Here is a 19,984-nt window from a genome sequence, read left to right as displayed (position 1 = left end):
GCGAAGTGCACTGAATGAGACGGATATTTTTGTCGGATGGCACTTGAATGCTCGGTAAGCACGCCGTCGATCGGCTCTTTTAACACAGTCTCGAAATAACAGATAAGAGAGATGCGAGTTCTGAAACAGCAGTTCGCACGACATTTGTTCAATGCTGTGAACGAGAAATGCTGAAGCGGGTAAAAACTACACCACAAACAATGCAGCAAACCTTTGGTAGATTTCTGAGGCAATTACCTGTCCAATCTTCTCTTCAACTATAAGCTTTAGAGCATCTGCATACCTTGATTTTCGATATGTTGAGGGCAGCGGGTTCGTCGGTTGTCTTAGAGTAACTTTTTGTGGCAAAGTATTATTATTGATCAGATAGAAAACATTTAAATGAAACATATTGTTTGAGGTCTCTAATTATTTTACCTTACTTCATGTTGAGTTATTCCCAGTCTCAGACTCTCTGTACTTCGACATAAATGTTGCGAAACTGCCCCTGATCAGATTCACATTTGTTTTTCAGATTGTTTCACAGCTTCTCTCGGCACCGGCTGGACCCTCCACAAGCTGCTCTGTTGCTCTACAAATACCGGCAGAGCCGATGACTGAGGCCATAATCTGCACCAAGCCAGTGGCTGGGGGGGCAGCGGAGGGCGATTGTCCAGATGCGAGTGCTCCCCTGGACTTCAGTGTTCCCCGTGTGAACAGCGACACCTCGAAGCCCTCTAAGCTTGATAAAAGTGTGCAGGTGTTGGTGAGGCCAGGGACAAAGTCTACACACACTCAAGCAAGGGCTCCTGCACGATACATTGGTATGAGAGTGAGGCAGTGAACGTGCATTTCAGCAAAATATGTACAGATTATGTGTATAGACCATTCTGTAAATATTCAGTGCTCCAACTATCTTCTCAATTTGTTGTTATAGTAATCTAATTCGTCGTGCCAGAAGGTTTACCCACGAATAGAAGATGCGGTTAATTTTGTTGACATTTTGGCGATTGTAGAACGCAAAGGCGGCAGAACGGTAACAAAACGGTACATACCAGCTTTGTCATGTGTTCTTTCTGCTTTCTTTGTGTTCTGAAGCCAAAATTGTAAGAGGGGAAGTGATTGTGTTGCTTCCAGAAGCGTACGACTATGCCTGACCATACGTCGGAAGACTCCTAAAAGCTGTCACGTCATGCGGAACAATGTGGTATCGTTGAGTATTAATTTAACCATAAAAAACACAATATTTGCAAGTCCTGCCGTGGCATAAATTATACTGCACATCTATTCTCTGCAGAAAGCTGGATTTTTGGGTGGCATAGATAATGGTTTCATTTCACGACATATCTTGAACCAAAAGTTAATCAGCCAGAGTAGATGCATTTCTTCATTTGTAAGAACTTAGATTTTTTAACTTCATCTTTTGTGCATAATCTATATGTTCTACTTGTTTACTTTCCAGGGGTGCAGACGTTCTTCCCATGCACCGATGCAGCTTGCCAGACAAGTCAATGGAAACCGAAAAAAAGCTGATCCAGGGGAGAGTTGTGACGAGTTGGCCGAACCAGACAGGGAAGATCCTGGAGCGAAGGATGACAAGGATTACATCCCCTCAGAGGAGTATTGAGAAAGGTATGCATAGTGAACACAAATGGAAACCACACAATGGTAACCCAAATTAAGACTTCCCCCTTGCTACTTTAAATACATTTTTCCTTGAAGGACTTAACTTTCTGTTTGGGCCCACTTCCTAAGATGAGTTTGGGGCCCCTTGGTTCAAATGCTTTCATTCCTTCTTGATGCAGCTTCGCAGAGCCACACACTGCTCCCGATAACAATCGGGTGTTCTTGGTAGCAGAGGTCCAATTTCGGCAGCTGTTCAAGGTGTGCCCGAAGTGCTATGCCAGCTGTCAAGTCTCCATCAAGTGTGAGGGAACTGTGGTTGAAGTCGTTTCCAAGTGCCCGGCAGACCACCACAGCTACTGGGTCAACCAGGATGTGGTCAACCAGCAGCCTCTCCTCAACTTGCTGCTGTGTGCAGGGATCCTGTTTGCAGGATGTAACCCCACAGCCTCTCTCAGAACACTGTCAAGTATTGGCGTGCAAGTGGTCTGCGAGAAGACATTCTTCAACTTGCAGCGAGATCACCTCCAGTCAGCTATTGACACACTGAGAATTGACATAATTCTGCTCTGTAATGTTGTTAGCAAAAAACACTAACACCCCAGTTATTGCTGAGTTTCAAGTTTTAAATTCAACAAATGCTGAAAAACACACACATAAACTATGCTATTTATTCTGCAGGTGTGGAGCCAAGAACACGCAGCACTGTTGGACCAGGCAAAGAACCGTCCCCTAAAGCTGGCCGGAGAAGGTCGGGCAGACTCGCCAGGATTTAGTGACAAATATGGCACTTCCTCTGTGCTCGACCTGGACACAAACAAGATTGTTCACTTCGAGCTTGTGCAGGTATGAATGTCACATTCTGTATACGTTTCAACATTCATTGTAATAAGAAGAAAATTTTGCCACCTTTGATTATTTGTATTTGAAATGACAATACAAAAGGAACATATTGTTCAGAGCGTTTGTTTCGTGAAGTCTAATGAGCCAGGCATTTTTAGTGTAGGTTGCTATGCATGTTGGCAGACAAAGCAAGCAAAATCTTGTAATAACGTTGTTTCACTAAAGCAACAAACACCGATTTTAACTCGGCGACATCACAAAGTTCCTTGTCGCTGATCCTGTCCCACTGTAACGGCCAACACCCCCACAAACGCCGACAAACATTGACAAACAATCGACGACTGACAAGTTCTTGTTTGTCGTTGAACTTGAAGCGCCACGAGCAGTCCCACCGAGAAGCATCTCTTGGCGACAAACTTATCCTCCTCGCCTGCTTGTACCCTCTGTCGCCTCTTGTGCCACCCTCGTTCCTTCCGTGGCTCACTTTGCCACTTGACCTTCTAAGAAAGCCTTCACGGCCACTCATCGTTCCCGCATTTCCTGTTCCTCGGTGGCTCTTATGGCGATTCACACACTTGCATGGAGTCCGACCGAGTGCCAGGGTTGCTATGACAATATCTGTGCCGGCTCCAACAAAACGGGGCAAAAAACTGGTTTTGTTGGAGCCGACGCAGCTGTTGCCATAGCAATCCTTGGCCTAGGTCAAACTCAACGCAAGTGTGTGAATCGCCCATTAGTGCTCGTGGCTTGCTCGCTGGCGGTCTTGCTGCAAAAGGGGATTTGCTGTGGCTGGTTTTGCTCGCATAAATCTGGTCCACGAGGTGGTACTTCATGATGCCGAGGAATACGCCCTGGCATCAAGATGGATACGCTGACGCTCGAGGACTGACCATTGTAAGACCACTCACTACAAAGTCGGACACGACGTTCCGGCGAGCCATTCCGGCAAACAAGAGACTTGTCATCATGTTCTGTGATAGTCGTAGTGCCGTAAGTGACCCAAAAAATGGCTGTCCTCGATCATTTGAATATAAACACCCCTGAAATCAGCGTGAAGTCCGTGGCACTCGCCTCGAATGCCTCAAATGACCCAAACAACTTCCGATTCGGCAATTCTCGTTTGTAAAAAGTTTTGTGGCTATTTTCATGACGATTTGCAGAAAGTCGCCAACAGCAAAGGAAGACTATCAGAAGCTTTAATTAATAAAGAAAGTAACCGTGTCTGTCAAGGTGTTTTCTGCCCAAAGAGCGGAACACGAAAACCGCATCCCCCGAATGTTTGTCTGTCTATTTTGAAGTGTTTTCTTGACTACTTCAGTCTCACTAGGAAACAAGTTTCCTCGTCCCCATGTTCTGCGTCGTGTCTGGCAGGTGGGGCGGCAGACTCCGACAAGCAAGCTGTCAATGTCGTTTGTCGCTCGTTGTAGGTCGTTTGTTGCTCTAGTGGGACGCGGCTATAATAACAGCAAAATCTACAAGACAAAATATCTAAAATTAGCTTTAATAATGTAGCAAGGATGATGCAAATGGTCCCAAAATATAGACACCTGGCTACAGCATTGCTTTTTATTATTGCAGTTAGGTAACTATGCCACAGCGACATGCTTTTTTATGCTAAAATAAAATGAAAAGACGAGTCATAATTTTAGTTCTCCATCTGAATGTCTTCATCAGAAAGCGTAATTAGCAAATATGTGCAAGAAGCATCCGAAATTCTAACACTTCTGACATGTTTTTTTTTTTTTTTTGTGCTTTTAATGTGCAGTCTAATGAAGTTGGTGGGAGCGGTCGTATGGAGCTGGCAGGCCTAAAGAGGAGCTTCAGCTTTCTGGAATCCCAGGGCCTGGTTGTTGATCTTTTAGTCACGGACCGTCACGTCCAAGGCAAAGCTTTCATGAAGAAGGAAAAGCCAAATGTCCGCCACGAGTTTGACGTCTGGCACGTTGCAAAAGGTATTGTTTTTCTCTGCTAACATTTTGTCTTACCACCTAAGGATGTCCTCCTCAAGTAAGAATGTAGGAGCTAATGTCACATCAAAAAGTTCAATTAAAATTATTGCTGTGTGCTTTCTAATTGAGGCAATTTCAAACTAAGGCCAGCCTAAGCATGGAAGAAGTAAAAAGCTGTAGAAACCTCTCGGGGACTACATGCGGCCAGTGGGGCTGAGTTGGCATGAACAAGATATAAGAGCATACATAAAATTCTCTGGGGCAAACGTCAAAATGCACTTTATTGTAATTCTATTTTTGGGATTGAGTTGATGTTCATGCAGCACTTAGTGGTTATGTCATGTGGTCCACTGCCCCTCTGGAAGTCTGGTTAAATTGCAGAGCAATTTGATGTCTGCCAGAAGAGAAAACAGTTTACTTGTTTCATCCAACTTAAAGGGAAGCTACGGGGGTTCTTGAAAAAAATGAGTTAGAAGTGAATCCTAGTGTATTTTTACCCCGTGAACCTGAACACCCAAACCATTTGCTGCGCAAGTATTGTTAAACGCGAGAAAACGTGAAAGAGAGTCGCTGTACGTGACGTCATTGACGGATCTTAGGGCTGCCCAAGGCTAGGGAGGCGGGGCTTCAGTTCTATTTGGAAATGGCTCTGATGGCTCTGCGGCACGTCACATTGAAACATAATTGTGATATCTATTATTCTAAAGGCCAAATGAACGCAATTCAAGTGTTTTTACTCAAATGCAGAAGTGCCCCATCATCCGTTTAATAAAAAGCTTCTAGGACACAGACTTTTTATTGCCTTTCTTTTTTTTATTTTATTCATTCTCTCCAGGTATCAAGAAGCAGCTGCTCGCGGCCATTAAGATCCCCGTCTGTGCTGAGCTTGCGCTCTGGAGCAGGCCAATACAAAACCACCTTTACTGGGTGGCAGCTTCCAGCGAAGGGAGTTCGGATCTGATTGTCCCCAAGTGGCTTTCCGCGCTGAACCATGTGCGAGACGTTCACTCTCACCGTGATCCCCGGTTTGCCTCATGTGCCCACGGCGAGCTTGAGCCCAGGGATTGGCTCTCTGATGGTATGTATGGAGCTTTGACATTTGTTGATCTTTTCGACTCATTTAGCATATCATACAAGCTACGTGCATTTTCCCCGACTGTGGCGTTCTCGCTTAGACTCGGCAGCTTTCGAAAAACTGGGAAACATTGTGACGAAGAAGTGCCTGCTTGCTGACCTTCCAAAGCTCTCAACACGCTTCCAGACCTACACTGTGGAGGCGTTCCACAGCCTGATCATCCACTTCTGTCCGAAGTCCTGTCACTACTCGTACAAGGGGATCAAAGCGAGGTAACTAGCAATGCACGAAATGTTTTTTTGGTATGTCAATAGCTGCTAATAGTTGTTTAATTCTTACATAGGGCAATTGGAAGAAATGCAAATATTTAATAAAAGTTATACCTTGTTTTTTATGTGGCTAAAATCGGCACAATCTCGGTTGCATGGAAGCATACTCAGCACAGGGAACCTGCAGCTATCTGCAATATGATTTTACAGATCTCATCTGCATCCTACTCATTTGGCAACAAGCAGGGTGCTAATGCAAGAGCACTTTGATACTAATTGTGTGAAAATCGTTTCGCAATTCCAGAACCAAGCTTGCGATTCTCCATTACAACGAGAACGGCAACAGGCCTTATGCATTCACGGAGGAGGGCGAGGAGCGCTTCAGGGTCAAGTACCCGAAGGCCAATGGAGGAGAAGGAGTGGCAGTGCAAGAAAGAAAGGAGCCAACTCATGGTGTGCATTGAATATCATTCTTGTTTATTTAGCTTACCTGCATCCTTCAAATTTGCATTTTTGAAGTGGAAAATGAAAGTGACCACCGTATTTACTCGAGTAATAGCCGCACTATTTATGAACAAGGCCCTTGCGTCTGCTTTCCCGCAAAACACTTATACACCCAATCATTGCGTTGCGCATAAATTACATAGCGAATAACTAGTTCGAGCACATGATTCTTCACACCAATGGAATCTTCACAGATGGTATCTTTGCGCGAAGATGTTATCTCTATCCTGTAAACCGCTGGAATCATGCTGTCGATTGCGGTGACTGGCGATTCGCGTGCTTCGCGGAAAAGCGAAGCCTCGGGTTTTCTTCATAAACAGTGCAGCTATTACTCGAGTAAGTATGGTACTTGTACAGAATAGTCTGGCCATACATCAAAATTTGTCATGGTCATCAATGCTCGTGTGACGACGGTTCATATGAGAACATTCATTGCGACAATTTGACACTTCTCAAGGGAACAAAAACAAGCAAGTTTTACGAAACCCAACGTTTTTCTTTTGTGTTTTTAGAGCGCAGCTCTTAGGCGCCCCTTTTCCGGCTTGAGCGGCGTCGCCGTCGCCGTCGCCGTCGCCGTCGGCGTCGGCGTAACCGCGCGGTGCATTCTGGGTAAATTTCCCCGCTAAATCTAGCTTCAAAATTTCCCCGCTAAATCTAGCGGACAATATTTCTCCGCTAAATCTAGCGGAAAATGTTCCCCGCTAAATCTTGCGGGAAAAAATTTCCCGGCTAAATCTAGCGGAAAAAGTTTCCCCACTAAATCTAGCGGAAAAATTTCCCCGCTAAATCTAGCGGAAAAAATTTCCCCGCTAAATCTAGCGGAAAAAATTCCCCGCTAAATTTAGCGGTGAAATTTTGGTCACGTGACCCCCTCTCGAGGTCACGTGACCTCGAGGGGGCACGTGATTCCCCCCACGTGACCCCGCCAAGGTCACGTGCCCTCGGGAGGGTCACGTGACTCCCCCCCCCCCCTTCCCCCGAGAACACGTGGCCCTCAGTACCCTTCCCTCCTCCTCCTCAAGAGCTGCGCCCCAATTCGACGTTACAGGGAGTTGTAAACGGCTCCCACTTTTTTTCCATTTTGTCAGACTACGTGAAGAGGCTTCTGGACGTGCTGCGAGAAGGGGCCCAGAGGAAGACTCGTGGCGTCAGTCTCATCACACCCTCAGTGGTTCCGCCGCCGCTCTGCAGCTCTGCAAAGAAAGTTTCCGAGACAGAACTGATTCAAAGGCACAAGACAAGGTTCAAGAAATAAGGTCCGTATGATTTGTGGCGAGGTTCTACAATTAGCAAATTTTGGTTGAATTATCCATCCTAATTTCTGTATTCCCATTGCAGGCCCCTTTTGCAGTTGAGCTGCTTGGCACCTTCCTTGGAGTTAAGTTGTTGCTACTCCCGGTGGTGTGGGAGGCAGGTTCTGCTCCGATGACCTGGAGCGTGGTGGCACGAACGTCGCTGAGTGACGGGTCGACTTGCTGCTTCTCTTGGGCTATGCACATTTTTTTTACACCCGTCCAAGTTGCAACTCTCCACTTGTGAGACCATCCTTCCTTGGCTTAAGTCTCCTGAGATCTCCCCCGTTCCCTTCTTCGAAATCCAACCTTTTTTCTCGCTCACAGACCACACAACCAATCAGTTCAAATGTGACCGGGACTGAACCACTTGCAGAAAAGACCTTCAATTACCATTTCAAAGGACTGCATACCCAAAGCCCCCAACAATTTGCACCCGTCCCCTACTCCGACGCGACAGAGGTGCCGGACCAGAGTCGTCGTAGTGTCCCCCGTGCTAGGCCAGAAACGGGAAAGAAAACATCGGGGTGACCATTTACTCTCCGTAACAAGGCACGTCAATCCCTGGGGCGCTCCCCATGTTGCCCCCTGCCCCCAAAGGTCTTACCGCCGCCGCTGCTTATGCATGCTTCCTTCTCAGCATATAAACCGGGGTAGAGACTTTCTATCTGGGCACTAGCAGTTTGCCATCTTTGTACAAAATGCTGCAGACCCTTCCACTGTAAGCTTGTGTAGATTCATTATGGCATACCAGTATGCCTCATTCAGAGCGTGCGTCCTCGCCTCCTCGCACTGACTGTGCACATGCGGAATTTTTGGTAACCACAGGCCTTTTTTTTTATCTAAACACCAAAGTGAATTGTGAACCTGTGTGCATGCCTTGATTCTCTTAGTGCATATGCCAAAATCCAACATCCTCGAACGGGAACTTGGTGCGAATCCTGTAAACACCACAGCTCGGCAGAATTCAAATTTCCTTCTTGAGACGTTTCCACGTCAGCAGCACAAAGTGCCAGTACGCAGTATATCTCATCTGCCTGAAAGGATGCACAAATGGTAGATTGAGTAAATTACATTGTTTTACACTGTTTATTATAAAACATGATTTTTCGCATTGTGATCCGACACATCATATTGAGGAACACACTTTCAACGCCGAAGTTGGCAATTTGTAAAAACACAGCATTGTGATAGAAGCCTGCCTGTCGTAAGAAGTGTGTCTGCTCTGCACATTGGTCCGATTGCTTACCTGTCATTTGGATACCAAGGTCTGAATCCGTCATGCTTTCTGCTAGCTAGAGCAATCTCCAGGAGTGTCTTGTTTAGGCATGCATGCCTAAATTTTGGTTTCTTCATGTATCGTTTTTGCTTTTGTTTGTTCGTGATTTGTGCTACCCCCTGCTAGCTCATACATTCTTCATCGGTATCTATGCTTATGCGTTCTCCACAAGAACACCTGTTCAATAAAGGAAAGTGTGGAACATTTGTTTTGTGAACTGCTGAGTGCATTTTTTTTTCTACACACACTTTTCCCCATCAAATGTTGGGACATTCAGATAAAATAAGTGCTGGAATTATTTGCTTGTGCCTTCAAGAACAGTTTTCTAAAGAATCAAATCTGTTATACTGAGCATTAAACTGGCACCCCCATCTGGCGAATGTTAGATATATCACAAATCGCCACGCGTGAAGCAGGGTGGCTATGTGGGGCTTTCTTTTACCTTGATGTCGAAAGGTAGCGGTGTGACGTCAGTGAAGCCGGCGCTGCTGATTGACTACAGCCGTTATCCCCGGCGGCTCGAGTCAACCAGGGAAAAGCCCAACATAGCCACCCTGTACAGTCGTGGAAGAACGGCGGCTTGCACGAACCAGCGTCGGAGCTCAGAGTAGGTGAAAGGGTCACGCGAATAAATAGGCAGCGAATCGTGCGCGGATTTATTCCTCTGATAAATTTTTCGCGACCCGTAAATGTGAATGCATGCGGCGGATATATGACAAATATTTCTCCCAAGTACAAAGAGCATAATATTGTCAAACATTCAGGCTCGCCCACCACCGGCGAGCAAAAAGCGGCGCACGCACAGTGCCGCCGCGCGAGTGCCCGTTTCGCTGAATAAAATCGCGACTACCGCCATTTCATTCATCAGAGCCTCGCATCCTCAAGTCTCGCTCTCGCGAGTTCTAACGCAACATAAAAGCACGGGGGCACGTACCAGTCCGTGCTGCCGACGCGGGCGGAGGACGCAACGCCGTTTGCCAGGGACTGGGATCCTCTCGCTGCTCCCCCGGACTCCTGCTTTGTAAAAGGCTCAAACGCGTATGGGGCTACAAAAGGAGTCGTGTCTACTGATCCTCGGAACTTGTCATTCTGGCAGCCAAGAAGGCCTGAACCAGACACTTGAGCCGAGTTCGCGTGCGGCCAGCCGCCCAGCGATACGAGATGACTGCGCAGAGCACGCGGAGAGCTCCTAGTGTGACGTCACGACCGATTCCGCCAATTAAAAGGCGCGGGGCGATTCGCGCTTGTCTTTTCGCTATTTAATGCGTTTGGGGACACTTTTGAGCCAAATTGTTGTGATATTCGGAATCGGGGGATAAAACTACGCTAATATCAACCTCTATCTCTTTTTTTTTTTTTAAGAAGTGTTTCAGCTTCCGTTTAACTGCGGTTAAGGGTGCCCAACAGGCATCCTAAAGCTTAGTTACACTTAAATGTTTAGTAGTTACTGCCAACTATACCTCAGTTTCACGCAACCCCTAAACCCCAGTGAGGTCCGACCTCGGTCACACTTTACTGGGGTCAAGGGCACCATGTAACTATGATATTAGTGGTTCCAGGTGTGCAAACAGTCACGGCGGGATATGGAACCACCGTTTATCGGGGAGAGGAAGAAAATGTTTAAGGATTCTGTCTTTTTATTTTTGATTTCCGTTAACGCTAACGTCATTGAAAGAAAACCTGAAACTTGGAGAAATAAAAAAGGAAACAAACAAACAAACAAAACGAAGAGCACGACACAGGATCTTTTTTTTTATTTGTCCCAGTTTTAGGGTCTTTTTTTTTCAATGACGTTTCCGAACCAACTCGCTTGCGTACTTTCCCTCGTCGCAACACTAACGCACTGACACAAAACGTATTCCCGTTCTGGGGTTCGCTGAACACTCAAGACTTATTGTGGCCACTATTTAATAAAAGTTAGATAATCATTTCATGTTTGTTTTAATATACCATTTGAAAATTTTAAGAGAAAAAGTGCTTTGTGTGTGTTCACGATGCTGAATGCCGAATGCGCGTGAAAGGAGCTTTGACAGGCTTTCAATTACACCTCTCTTCCCGCACCAGCAGGGAGATGATGGCGGCCAGATGCCCTGCTTTAAAATGCGAGTTTCACTCAATCCGATTAACCCCCGAAAACTGCAGCGGCCGCGACGGGCGCTTTGAACCTACACCGTTCATTGCAATCGGCGTGACCCGGGCTTTCTGAAGTCGGAGAATGATTGATGGATCAGCTCCCCCCCCCCCCCCCCCAATCACCCGCTGTCTATTATTAAATTATCGGTTGTAAATTTATTATTTCGGACCTAACTCATTACAAATCGGTCTGTTATTTTTGTTTTGTTTTTTATTTTATTTAAAAAAATTTTTTTGGGCATTACGCAGTCAGAAGTTCAGTCCCATTAGGGCTGAGTGCAGACGTATTTCGGGTCCGATTTCATTTTTATTTCTAATCTGGAAAGACGTCTTTGAGCTCTTTTATCGATACTTCTTTTTAGCGTCCCGCAATCTTGAGAAAATTACGATTTACACTTCTCCGTGATTGACTCAAACTGCACAAATTCGTAGCACCATTCTAAAGATTTTTTTTTAATCTACGTGCGCATTTTTTTAAAATTTAATTTATCTAAAGCGATAGAATGGATGTTGACGATAATTTCGATTTTTTTGCGGCTGCGGTCTAGTGCTTAGACGCTAGGCGTGGTTCCAGTTTATATTTCGCGCTCTCAGAGGAACCTGCACGTTTACTTTTCTGCGATGCGCCCGGGATACCAATCAGCGGTTTTCCTTTGATGAATTCGACAGTCGAGATGTGCGATAGGTAGTATGCTCCGATGACCGCGCGGTTTAAGTTCCAATAAAGGCGTCCACCTCTTTTTCTTATTGAAGGTTAACGATTGAATTCCTAGTGCGTCGCAGAACTATACTCGTGTTCAGGAGCTTCTTACAGCGTTTAATACGACGACGGTAATTGACGTCATAAATATGTCGCATCACGCGCAGGAGAGGAATGTAAAGTTTTGCGTATTAATTGAAAACGAGCGTGTTGGTGAACAGATACGAATACACGAAAGGATAAAACATAGAGGACGGCAACGAATACAGAACTTGTTTCTTGAAAGAAGTTCTGTTTCCGTCCCCGTCCTCCATGTGTTATCCTTTCATGTATCCGTAAATGTTTTGTCGACTTGCGCCGCGACGTTGCAAACTTGACTTCATACGCGTAAAGTCGCGGTCACAGTGCGAGTGCACCACAAAGAAGACAGTGTGCAGTCGTTGTCTGAGGCATTCCTTGTACGGCGCTCCTGCCACGACATTGCTCATTCAAGAAATGTCTGCAGACATGTTGGAAACATTTACATAGATGCAGCAAACTTGTTTCGAACATGCTCGGGCTGTGTCCGTACATGACTATGGAGCGATAAGTTGCTGGAAGTTTGCCATGCCATATGTTTTTAGGCTCTCAGTGACCATAGTAACCTGGATTCTTTCCGGCTTCAGCAAAGGAACCGAGCGAGGTGCATATTTATTTACTTATTTATGTTACGCTTAGTTCCGAAGCATTGTAGAGGGGACGGGCCTTACAAAAACAATACATAAGAATTAAAAAAAAATCAGATTATAATCAACATCAAATAATATACATAAAAGAAACTCTGAATTTTTATATTAGAAATATTATACGACATTACTAAGAGCTTCTCGAAAGCGGCCACCGTCTGTGACGCTTACTAAAAAGGCAAGCAAGCGATTCCACCTAGAGCCAGTTTTTGGAATGATAGAGTATGAGTAGGTTACTGCGTTTTGATAAGGTATGTCTACTTTATGGCAATGGTCGAGACGCTGTGAAGTAAAGAAAGCAGATTTTCGTCAAGTGTACTCCAAGCAATTGATTATGATGATAAATCTTACGAAAAAGACAGAGGCAAGATAGTTTTCTGCGAGTGGAGAGGGAAGGAAGATTAAGGGATGACTTCATATTAGTGACGCTGGCTGTGCGCTGACAATTTGAAAGAATGCAGCGGACAGATCGATTCTGCACAACTTCCAAGTTATTGATTAGCGTGACGCGGCCAGGATCCCAAATGGGTGAAGCATATTTAAGTTCGAGAAAACATATGCAACATAACGTGTTTTTTTTGTGATGACGGCGCAATAAAGAAGTTTCTTTTTATATACTTGAGCATTCGATTGGTTCTAGCTTTTATGTGGTTAATATAATGTTGCCATGAGAGATTGTAGGCAATCATTGAGAAACTAATTTGGAGAAGGTAATTTCCCACGTGGAGCTCTCATTGACTTGCATTTTCAAACATTCAGGTCTATATTGTTAAGGCCACACCACGCAGGGATGGCATTTAGATCAGCTTGAAGAGTGAATTTCTTAGAATGTCAGAATCGCCGGTCATATTACGGCAGGCAACCCAGTCATCAGCAGAAAGACAAAGGTTAGAATATATGCAATTAGGTAAGTCGTTAATGTGAATAAAAAAGTGATAGACCCAAAACAGAGCCTTGAGGTTGCAGCAGTTTGGTTTTGCTGCTGCACGTAAGGAGGTACGACACCCGGAATCCAGTTCAACAAGAAAAGCGTTTATTACCTTTTTGATCCCCAGCGGCGTCTACCGCTAGGCAGAGTTCACCCGAACCGACGGGTACCTCAGGTGAGTCAGATTCGTTAACAGTTACGTATGGCGTGTGATTAAAATCTTGAATCCACTGAAGAACCAGAAAGTCACTGTTTAGGCGCCGCAGTTTTAGTATAAGAAGCTTATGGTTAACTTCATCGACAGCTTTTTGCCGGTTCCAAAAAATATGCAGTCGGTTACATGGCCTGAACCAAGAAATGTATGCAAGACTTTAGTAAACAAAAGCAGTTGCGTTTCGCAGGAGAAAGATTTGCGGAAGCCATGCTGAGACTGGTAAACAAAACGATTGAGTTCCAAAAAGTTAACCCGATGTGTGAAGGTGACATGTTTCAATATTTTTCAAAGTACCTAGGTAAGAGAACTTGGACGATAGTTACAGGAATTAAGTGTGTCCCCAGACTTATGAAGTGGAACAACTTTGCCTGCTTTCCACTATTTAGGTAACCAAACATCGTTAGTAGGCTTAGCGAAAATACAACTTAAGACTATAGAGCTATATTCACTTGTGTTTTGGAAAAACTTCGAATTAATACCGTAAATTTCACAAGACGATGATCGCTTTAGCTTACTTATGGTTGCTCTAATTCCAACAGGGAAAAGAAAACTTGGATCCATCGGGAAAAAATTTGCTTTGGGGAGTAACGAACAGTTGCTGACTGATGAATTAGTAAATGGGCGAGTGAAAGTATCATAATGAGGCACAAATGTGGTTTAAAGCAGGGTCAACCGATTGGTCGACAGGTGATAGAATTTTGTTATTGCTGCACCTTGCAGCATCCCAGAAGCGTTTAGGGTTAGTTGCCAGTAACGATGGGAGAGCTCAGTTCGAAAACGTGAATTTAGCCGTTTTCAAGGCACTAGTATAGACCTCAGCTGCAGCGGTATAGGCTGACCACCGATCAGTATTAGATGACTTTTTTGGCCATAGGAAAAAGCCTAAATTTCCTATTAGATAAGGGTTTGAGATATCTGCTGTACCAGGGAACATTTGAAATACGCAAAAACAGTTTAAAGGGGAACATATTTGTTGATCAAACGCGTAACGGTAGATTCAAATAAGTTCCACAATTCTTCAACAGAGTTTTTTTTTTCGTATGCTATCAAAAATTAATCAAGAAAGAAAGATAGGTCAAGGTTGTGGGAATCCGCCCGGCCGCGCAACCCTGGAGTCCCGTGTTTTCCGCATCTCCCTGCTGCCGCTTTGCCTGTTCTTCCCGCGCCCTGCCAAGGCCGAACCGCCCGCTCCCTGCTCACCCGGATCCCTGGACAGGGGAGCGTCACCGGACGGCGCGTAATCCCCACTCGGGGATCGTGCGGGGCCCGTGGCAAGGGCGTGGGTGTTCACGTGGACGGGTCGTGGGGGGCACGTGATTGGTGGGGGGAGGATACAAAAAGGGAAGCGGGACAAGGGGGGTCCTCTTCTGAACCTGCGGACCGGACAGTGCTTGACGACGACGACGAGGACGACGACGAGAGGACGAGGAGAGGACGCTGAACACCAACGAGTGAGTTTAGTTAAACGATTCTGAAAACGCACACTGTGTGAGCGACTTCTTGGGGAGCGAGCGAGGCACGTCCCGATCGGGTGTCGATTAGGTAGCGACCCACAAGGTTCATAGCTTCAAAATGGCATTTGTTATTGGCTCTTATATTTTTTTACGTTCCTATAAGTTCAAGTATAAGGAATAGAAATTGTGAAGTGCAAATCGTGATCACTCTAACCTGGTGTGTGAGTCACTGGTGACGTGGTGTCTGGAGAGGATGTAAGTATCTGGTCAGACAGTGTAGATGTTATAAGTGTTGCAAGCATGGGCTGGTTAACAAGTTGTGACAAATTGAAGGCAGAACACACATTAAGAAAAATGACCGCCTCACCGAAAGAAAGTTCAGGGAAGGGACAAGGGTGAGAACACCCTTGTCCCTAGTTGGAAAATTAAAGTCTCCAAACAAGAAAATAGGCACACCAGGAAATCTACAGCATATGGCTTCAACAATCATAAAGACCCCCTGGAGCACCACTTGTCCACATAGGAAAATGGCATCAAGCCCCTCAAATAATTTTCGTAAAACAAAGTGTCAAGCAGCACCAGACAACTTCGAAATTACAGGTAATGGGCACGGAAAAACATTCAAAACATTCATGAACTGCTATCAACACACCACCACCCAATCCGTCCGTACGGACACAGCGACATATTCAACTTTTTGTTACGCTGGAATAACTTGCAGCGTCTTCCAGAAAAGAAAATAGAATTCAATGTTAAAACTAAGCCTATTTACACTTAAAAAAAAACACAGGAAGTGCTTAGGCGAGTTAGTGGAAATTTATGATGATGAATTTAACTCTAGAGCACTGTCAGAATCTTTCTACCTTTTGCCCCAGTCTCGGGTGAAATTCCAAGGTATATTTCGAAACGCTTCCCTCCTCTTTGAGCAGGACGACGCCCTTGTGTATTTTTGGTGACGTGAGAAGCTCTAATGTCTTATAGTAATTTACATAAAATATTACGTTTTCCAAACTTATACAAAGTCCAAATGCATGCGCCTTAGTTCTTCCGTAGAGCCCGTGGTGAGCCAATCACTGCGAGCTACAATACTACAATGCGCAACCATTTTTTTTTCTTGGCACTGTCTGAGTTAAACGGACTCTAGAGTTCGCAGTGATTGGCCCCATGCGTGCTAGGAGAAATTTTTATACGCAGGTATTTTAGGAATGCACCCTGTTAGCACCGCGTTCCGAATGCGCCGGCCCCTCGGAAGCGTCGCGGCTCTAGCAATTCCACGCAAACCGACTGGACGGCCCGTTGTTTCTGTACATCGCTCCCACCCTACGAAGCACTAAAGCCAAAACTACAGGCAACCAGGTTCCATTGACATTTTCTGACTAATTCGCCGTCTCGGGGGCTCTCTGCGAACTGCAAATTAAGGGCAGCTCAACGTTCATCCACCAGTCAGGACCTATTGGCATCGTGCCGTTGTATCCGTTTTCATTGCCTTTTATGCGCCAGGCTACCAATGCTCCACGACGAATCGTCCAAAAAGAACAACGCGCAAAGATAGGACAACGTTGCTCGTGCGAGATGACGAGAGTGGGAAGGCCAGAGAAGAGAAGGTACGCATGCGCAGAGGCTTACTGGAACATGTCCATTTATTCGGAGAGAGCGCTGCGTGACGGCAGAAAGTTCCTCTCGAAAACTCACGCACAGGGACCGAAGTATATGGCGTTAGCTGAGCAAAGACCAGAGCGTTGTACGGAGTGTAGCTTCGTTTGATTCACCAGCACCGATGTAGTAAAGTGTAGGGCGGTGTACTTTTGGTCATATCTGAATACACATACCGGACGTAGACTGCCCTACACTTTTCTGCACTGGTGCAGGAGTTGCTGGTAAACCGAACGAAGCTACTGAGGTGGCTGACATGGCAGCACTGCACAGAAGGAAGGCGCACCGGGCAACTGCAATGCTGGCCCCGATGGGGCGTGAAGACGGCGTTTTTTATATTTCCGTGCTATACACTGGCAAGGGTGTAAGACTCATTTGAATGTAGGGGTCAGATAACCCACTCCCGAAATGTCGAGGGCCAACATAGGGCGGGTCTTTTAGCGACAAAAAGAGATCTCCTAAAGAAGAAATCTCGCGCTATTTCCTTTTTGTAAGATAGCTGTGTTTCCAGTGCCGTCTTTAGCTCTGATTTCTTCATACAACTACTTTGGGTTCGTACCCGCGTGATTACACGATTTAAAATATTTCCATCTCGCCAATGCGCTGGAATTTTTCAATCTAGAAACCAAGCACAGGATCGTTACTTAGTCGCTCAATTCACTCGGGAATTATCCGAGCCCAACACGTCTCGAAAGAAAACTCTTTTCATACAGTAGCTTTGACTTTCCTGGCGATTTTTATAGCAGAAGTAGGAGAATATACTTGTATCTTCATGGTATATGTAAAACAAACCAATCCTCGATATAAAATGAAACAGGTTAGTGCCCAATATGTTAAAACGTCATAAGAGCAGAGCTACGTTTCCAGTGCAAATGAATGGAGGGCAAGAAGTCATTACTTATAGCGCATGTAGCGCTCTAGGTATAGGAACGGGAGCTCTCAACCCCAGCACATTTGCGGGCCGCTTCTTTGAGACCTTTGCTATACAGAATGTGTAATTTTAATTCGAACAAGTCTTTTTAAATGCGGCTGAGAGTTAGACGAGTGCCTTCTTCAAAATGTATTTACCACGCTCGGCGACATTATATGACGGGTCTAATCGTCATGATAAGTATGCTAATCAACTCAAATCTTTTCAAAACTTTTTAATTACTGAGTTTAGGGGGCATGTTGCAGCTTCAGTACGGACGGAAATTGCTATTAGAGGCCACGCCAATTAAAAGATTTTGCGAAAATGTAATAGTTTTTTTAGATATTAATTAATAAAGTTTTACGTCTTTTAGCCCGATCCAAGGGTTTTGACTACATCAACAATCCAAGAGACATCTGTCAAGCGTTTGCAAATTTTTGGTTCTTCTGTGTTTGATTCCGCAGCAAATATGCCTCCAAGCTTTACAGACTGCGGGATCTGGAAAACGAAAGCTTATCAATTCCTGAGCTCAATAATGACGATATTTTGGCAGCGATTCGGGCGAAAAGTTAGGCATGAGTTCATTGCATTCCTTTCATTATGCTTAAAGGGTGCGGCGACTTGTTGTTTCCGTGACCTTTTTGTTCAATAGGTTTTTGTAAGACAGGTGGTTTCTGACTTCATGGAAGTTCTCCCTCGATGTTCCCGACTTCTAAGCTTGTTCACCAAAATGCGTCAGTACTTACCGATCAATTTTACTAATTTGTTCGTCCGCTAAGGTATTCGAAAAGGTCATGCTTTGTCATCTCATGCAGTTTTTTTTTTATTATCGGCATATAGGGAGTATTGACTGGCGGCCATACATGCGGACGTGAATGCTGAGCTCGTTTTAGCAGCCTATTGATGTGAGCTCGTTCTGAGCATGCGCCCTAAACAGCACCCTCAAATATGGCGTCCAGTGAATACCCACATAAGCCTGTGACAACATGAATTTATGCCTAATCGTTCTGTAGAAACAAATTAATCACATTTACAGAATTGCTGGATTCCAAGCTAGGGGGCATGCAATAGGTCGACCCAATTTACTTTTATTTCAAGAAAGCTTTTCATCTGGTCAGCCATTTTCTCCTGGTTAATAAACTTGCATCCTACGGTATATCATCACAACCTAGCAACTGGTTCGAAACCTATCTATGCGAACGATGGAATTTTGTTACATACGGTGACATGTACTCCAGGGCGTACTTTTCTACAACGGGCGTCCACAGGGTGGTTGCGTATCGCCTTTGTTTCTCAACATATTTGTACGATATTAGCGCATTTATTAGTAGTCACTAAGAAATATTAAAATTTGCCGATGATGTTAGAAGGTTTCAAGCCATTGTGGATTTATCCGCCTGCGATAAACTTAAGCAAGATATAGTAACACACTGGCAGGATGGTGCAAAGAACAAATATTTGGTTTGCAATCTGGCTAAAACCAAACAAATATATATTTTAAGGAAAATTTCCGAATCACTTTTGTGTACGCTTTAAACAAATACTTGATTGAGCGCGTTTCACTTGTACGAAATATAGGCATTTTCTTAGATAGTGAGTTGTTAATTTTCAGTGGACGTGACACATTTGAGCAATGCATATGTTACCGCACATTGGGCGCGATCAGCAGAATGACTCGCCAGTTTAAAAATTATTCTTGCTTTTACATCTGTGCCGATCGCCTCATCTTGCCTAAATTAGATTTCTCTAGCGTGGTGTGGAATTCGTTGAATACGACAAAGAAAAATCAATTTAAAATATGTAGAAGTTTGTTCGCGACTTCCCACTTTCTTTAGGTTATGTGAGATATACCGTGCAGGTGCGGTACAACAGTGACATATTTGTTCGCTTGTCTAACCTTCAAGGTGGAGTTACAACGCATTTTCTTTAGTAAGGTTTCAGCCGCTGCAGTTACTAGGTGCGATGGATAGCCAGTAGTCAGGAGTCCAGATGATTGTTTATTGAAGCTCGCACAGTATCTCACATGACCTGAAAAAAGTGGGAAGTCGCGTGACAGTTGAGGTGGTGTTCTCCGCACCAAATAAGCTGGCCGGGCTCTGCAGAAAAGTTAATTATGATGTTAAAAATAAAATCGGGCGCACAATAAAACACCAAAATCAATTCGTGCCTTTTGTGCTGGGAGTGGTCTATTCCATGGCAAACAATATATTATCACTCCAGCATCGTCGAAAAATTTCATTTGCTTTATCATGAAAGACTCCGCATTGAATCAAGTATATATTTATCTCCATCATCATCTAGGGAAACTAGGCACCAGCATCAGTATTCCCTGGTACCAATATTCGCTCGGACTAACATTTTTAAGTATTCCTTTTTCCCACGCACTATTACGGATTGGAACGCCCTCCCTCGTGACATTTTTTTTTGCCTCCGACTTCAATGGTGCTCTTGAGA

General features: G+C 44.8%; 1 protein-coding gene across 1 annotated transcript; it reads left to right on the top strand.

Moving 5' to 3' along the window:
- The first annotated feature begins 4,201 nt into the window (after nt 1–4,201).
- On the top strand, nt 4,202–7,497 carry LOC120840421. The gene is made up of 5 exons (XM_040210943.1): nt 4,202–4,397; nt 5,230–5,472; nt 5,570–5,741; nt 6,043–6,191; nt 7,331–7,497. Exons 1-5 carry the CDS (start codon nt 4,238–4,240, stop codon nt 7,495–7,497), a joined length of 891 nt encoding a protein of 296 aa, XP_040066877.1. The 5' UTR covers nt 4,202–4,237.
- Nucleotides 7,498–19,984: the final 12,487 nt, after the last annotated feature.

Source organism: Ixodes scapularis, unplaced genomic scaffold (assembly GCF_016920785.2).
Source record: "Ixodes scapularis isolate PalLabHiFi unplaced genomic scaffold, ASM1692078v2 PGA_scaffold45__5_contigs__length_3442486, whole genome shotgun sequence".
Lineage (NCBI taxonomy): Eukaryota > Metazoa > Arthropoda > Arachnida > Ixodida > Ixodidae > Ixodes > Ixodes scapularis.
The sequence above is the reverse complement of the archived record's forward strand: the minus strand, read 5'-3'. Positions and strand labels throughout refer to the sequence as shown.